Here is a 5,458-nt window from a genome sequence, read left to right on the forward strand (position 1 = left end):
TTGACAGACACTGAAAAAACCATGTTAGTAAGAGGATTAAATTACAACTTCCAGGATGCAGACAAGAAAGACTTCTTAGCAGCCTTAGAAACAACACTGAAAGACAATGAATTCACAGAAGAAACTCAGCAAACCATTAGACAGACAGTCGCATTAAGCAGGAAAAAGGAAAGAAACACACTCAATACACAAGAAAGGGAAGCACTAAAAAGACTAAAAAAAGATAAAAATATCATTATCCTACCTACAGACAAAGGATGCTTAACATAATTTTTGACCGAACAGGAGAAAGTGAACACACTGCTTGCAGATACTGACACTTTCCAACAGGTGGCGATAGACCTGACCCCACAATTAGAGAACCAAATCAGAGTCATAGATTCATAGAGATGTACAGCATGGAAACAGACCCTTTGGTCCAACCCATCCATGCCGACCAGATATCCCAACCCAACCCAATCTAGTCCCACTTGCAAGCATCTGGCCCATATCCCTCCAAATCCTTCATATTCATATACCCATTCAAATGCCTCTTAAATGTTGCAATTGTACCAACCTCTACCACTTCCTCTCGCAGCTCATTCCATACACGTACCATCCTCTGTGTGAAAAAGTTGCCCTGTAGGTCTCTTTTAAATCTTTCCCCTCTCATCCTAAACCCATGCCCTCTAGTTCTGGACTCCCTGACCCCAGGGGAAAGACTTTGTCTACTTACCCTATCCATGCCCCTCATAATTTTGTAAACCTCTACTCAAACAACTTCAGAAATCTGGAGGATTCCTGAACACCAGCAAAGACACCAGGATAGAAGAGGATGAAATAAGGGTCTCCAAACCCCAAACACCACCTACTTCATCAGCAAGGCAACATCATCTAGCTAATGGACCTATGCTTTAACACCCACTTCACCTTCAACAGCAAAACCTACAAACAAACCAACAGAACACCCATGGGATCTCCGATATCAGGGTCCTTAGCAGAGGCAGTAATGCAGAGACTCGAACAAACAGCTCTGCCAACCATCCAACCCAAACTTTGGGTCCGCTATGTGGATGACACCTTATATTTCCCAACTAGATTACGAAATGTGTTAACATTTTTAAATTGTTTTTATTGTCAATATACTTAAACTACACTCTATTTTATTCCACACTGTAGTTTAGCAATGATTAATGAACTTTGCTAGGTTAGAAACAAAAGAAATATGTGAATTTCTAAAATATATGAATTTTTTTGGAATCTTGTATTCCAAATAATATTCAGTAATCAAACTTAAAATGCTGGTTGGTGTCTTATGATTAAAATCTGTATTGATTATTCTACATTGGAGATGGTTTCCACTTCATATCACATTAAGAATAACTTTTTTTGGGATATATGGAAATTTGAATACTTAAGTTTTTCAATTATTGGTGTGCTAGTTGTACCTGAAACATTTTGCAAATTGAGATCATTTTAAATTGGTTGTATGGAAACACATAGTATAATTTATATCAAAAGACATTCATTCTACAGTAGGTAATTGGTTTTTAATCATACTGGAACAACAAAGAGATAAAAATAAGGTTGCACTGTTACAAACAAACTCTGTTGAAATTAAACATGTGTCATCATTGAATTGTCACTATTTTGTTTATATCTCCAGCATGAAGGGTAATTTGTTTCAGTTTATGTTCTTATTTATGTCTAAAGTGAACAATACAAAATTACAATTGCCTCATGCAACTCAGGAATAACAATCACCCATGCTGAAAAATTTCACAAATTATGTTACAAAACTACTTTTTGCTTTCTTGTGAAGAACAATGAGGTAATATTTTGACTAAATGATTGACTATTACAGATTAAATATGACGTAATTGTGAATCTAAAATGACCAATCATTTTCTATAAATTTAATAAGTTTCCCACTTAACTTTTAAATCAATTGATAGATAACTTGCATTATTCTGGCAATAATTGTTTATAAGAAAATTTGACGTCTTGTTTCTTAATTGTTTCTCTGAAACTTCAATCTTTTAACCACCAATAATAATTCAAGTTTTCTTTTGAATACTTATTCAGTTACCAGATGATGGAGTAAGAAACGTTTCACTCTGCAAAAAAGGAGATAAATAGATATAATTAAAATGCAGTTATTTTGAACAATGTTTTAATAGGCAAGAAATGGGAGGAATATGGGATAATATTAAATATTAAGAAGTATTACTCCATTTTATTATTGCACAGATTCCATATACAAACAGAAAAACAAGACCAATTGCAAGTGAATCAAATACAAATGTAGTACTACATTCAGATTTCAGTCTTGAATGAAGTTTGGTAATAATAAGTAAGTAAAGACACCATAATCTCAGAGGATCATAGGGCTGCTCTCTCCTTAGAGAGAGATGACTGGCTGGTGATTTAACCTGAGGTCACCATGCCTCAGGCAAGGGCCTAGGTTGAGAAAGCAGGATCTTAATGATAACCACAGCCGGTAAGGAAATTGATCCCATACCGTTGGCATCATTCTGCATCACAAACCAGCTGTCTGGCCAACTGAACTATACAACCCCCAGTAGTTTGGTACTGTTACATTAATGAACATTTCATTCTCAATGAAAATTACTGCAGGTGAGTAATTACAAATTACGACTTTAGCATACAAACACTTCATATGCAAAAACAACATTTATTTGTTGTTTCAAATAGGACTTTATGAGTTGTTATGAAAACAACAAATGCTGGAGATCACAGCGGGTCAGGCAGCATTCATGGAGAGGGAGCCAGCTAACGTTTTGAGTCTAGATGACTCTTCATCAGACCTAAAGTGGAGTGGAGAGGGGACAGCATTTATGTTATACAGGGCTACCTTGATTATCCGAACGACACTGTTTTGTTCGGATAATCAAATGTTTGGATAAACAAATGTTCGGATAACACAGTTTACCCAAGCATTGGGACCTTGAGATCTTGTTTGGATAATCCGAAGTTCAGATAATTATGTTCGGATAACCGAGGTTTTACTGTTGGTAGGAGCGAGGCAGGGTTGGGGCGGGGTTGGAGTGTAACGTGCTTGGGGAAGAAATATGTTGATAGTCCAGTGATCGAAATGTGAGAATGACAGAACAATGGTGTATCAGAGGGGGAGTATAATACAACACCATTTTGACTGGGACAACACATCCTTCCTTGGACAAGCCAAACAGAGACACGCATGAGAATTCCTAGAAGCATGGCATTCCAACCGGAACTCTATCAACAAACACATCGACTTGGACACCATTTACCACCCTCTGAGAAAAAGAACAGGAAATGACATCATCAAGGGAACGGAGTATATTAAGTATAATATTGAGTTGGCCTAAAGGGCCTATTTATATGCTGTATGACTCTCTCTCTCTCTCTCTCTCTCCAGACTGCCAGACTAGAAAGGACAGACACTGGAGGTGGGGAGGGGGAGCGAGGATACGGTGACAGAGAATGGAACAAGTAAAGCTAACGGAAGTAAAGGAATGGGATTTGGTTCACAATATGAAGGTATTGAACTCTAAGTCCAGTGGCTTGCAAAGTGCCTCATCTGAAGGCACTTTGTTCCCCCAGTTTGCGCTGGGATTCACTGAAGCATGCAATAATATTGATAATAATATTGAGTTCAACACCTTGAAATTGTGAACCAATTCCTATTCCTTCCCTTCTTTTAGCTTTATTTTTTACAGTCAGTTCTGCTACAACATGATAGTTCCATGATGGTGCAACCCTGTGTTATAAGGAAATCATGTAACAGCAGCACCATTTATGCTAATGGGGCCAGAATTGTGTTATAACAATACATGCTTTAAAACTACACTTTAGAAACAGAGTTCCCAGTTCGTCAATAATGTTATAGCAAATTTGAGTTTACAAAACATGCATTATAGCAGAATGACCTGTACATTCTCTGTCCCCATGTTCTCTCTCCCCTCCCAAAAACTCCAGTGGGACTGGCTGTCCTTTCCAGTCTGACAGTTAGATACATCATTGTTCTGCCTTTCCTACATTCCAATCACTTAATCTGAACCATCAATGTCTTTTCTCCCCCTGCACTCTACACCCTCACCTCCCAACTCAAGCATAGACACTGCCCCTTCCACACCTCACTTCAGCTCCGATGAAGAGTCATCTGGACTCAATATGTTAGCTTGCTCTCTCTCTATGGATGCTGCCTAACCCCCTGTGATCTTCAGTGTTTGTTGTTTTCAATACAGGTTCCAGCATCTGCAGTAATTTGCTCCTTTACCACTTGTGAACCTCTTTTTCCTGCCAAAATTATTCCATATAAGCGTATATTCCATTTGTGCTGTGAAATTGCTCAATGCCCTCACCAAGTCCTGCAGTATGGAGACAGGCCCTTTGGCCGAAACTGGTCCACGCCGACTAAAATATCCATCCATGCTAGCCCCATTTCCCTGCACTTGGCCCATATCCTTCTAAACTTTCCTATCCGTGTGTTTGTCCCAATGCCTTTTAAATGTTGTTAATGTACCCTTCTCAACAAACTCCGCTGGCAGCTCATTCTGTACGCATAACACTCTCTGTAAGAAGGTTGCCCTCAGGTTCCCATTTATTCTTTCCCCTCTAACCTTAAAAAATGCTCTCTAGTCCTCGATTCCCAAACCCATCCACCCTAACCGTGCCTTTCATGATTGTATACACTTCTATAAGCTCCCCCTTCAGTCTTCTATGCTCTAAAGAAAGAAGTCCTAGCTTCTCCAACCTCTCCCTATAACTCAGACCCTTGAATCCTGGCAACATCCTTGTAAATTAATTCTGCATTCTTTCCAGTTTAATAACATCCTCCTTTAGCAAAGTGACCAAACCTGAACACAATACTTTTGAGTCGGAAGAGATAGGAGAGGTCTTGAACAAGTACTTCTCTTCAGTATTTACGAACGAGAGGGACCGTATTGTAGAAGAGGAGAGTGTGAAATGGACTGGTAAGCTAGAAGAGATACCTGTTAGGAAGGAAGATGTGTTGGACATTTTGAACAACTTGAGGATAGACAAGTCCCCCGGGCCTGACGGGATATATCCTAGGATTATGTGGGAAGCAAGAGAGGAAATTGCAGTACCGTTGGCAATGATCTTCTCGTCTTCACTGGCAACGGGGGTGGTACCAGGGGACTGGAGAGTAGCGAATGTTGTGCCCCTGTTCAAAAAAGGGAATAGGGATAACCCTGGGAATTACAGGCCTGTTAGTCTTACTTCTGTGGTAGGCAAAGTAATGGAAAGGGTACTGAGGGATAGGATTTATGAGTATCTGGAAAGACACTGCTTGATTAGGGACAGCCAGCACAGATTTGTGAAGGGTAGGTCTTGCCTTACAAGTCTTATTGAATTCTTCAAGGAGGTGACCAAGCATGTGGATGAGGGAAGAGCAGTGGATGTAGTGTACATGGATTTTAGTAAGGCACTTGATAAGGTTCCCCATGGTAGG

At 39.5% G+C, this 5,458-nt stretch overlaps 1 protein-coding gene across 1 annotated transcript in view; it reads right to left on the reverse strand.

Moving 5' to 3' along the window:
- Positions 1-1,510: 1,510 nt before the first annotated feature.
- Positions 1,511-5,458, reverse strand: part of LOC122562290 (sodium-coupled monocarboxylate transporter 1-like) — a 70,264-nt gene continuing 66,316 nt past the window's right edge. Inside the window, exon 18 of the mRNA XM_043715095.1 lies at positions 1,511-2,096. Within this exon, the coding sequence (XP_043571030.1) occupies positions 2,061-2,096 (36 nt within the window). The 3' untranslated portion in view covers positions 1,511-2,060. The remainder of the gene's footprint in view (positions 2,097-5,458) is intronic.

The sequence above is a fragment of the Chiloscyllium plagiosum genome, chromosome 24 (assembly GCF_004010195.1).
Source record: "Chiloscyllium plagiosum isolate BGI_BamShark_2017 chromosome 24, ASM401019v2, whole genome shotgun sequence".
In the NCBI taxonomy this organism is placed as follows: domain Eukaryota; kingdom Metazoa; phylum Chordata; class Chondrichthyes; order Orectolobiformes; family Hemiscylliidae; genus Chiloscyllium; species Chiloscyllium plagiosum.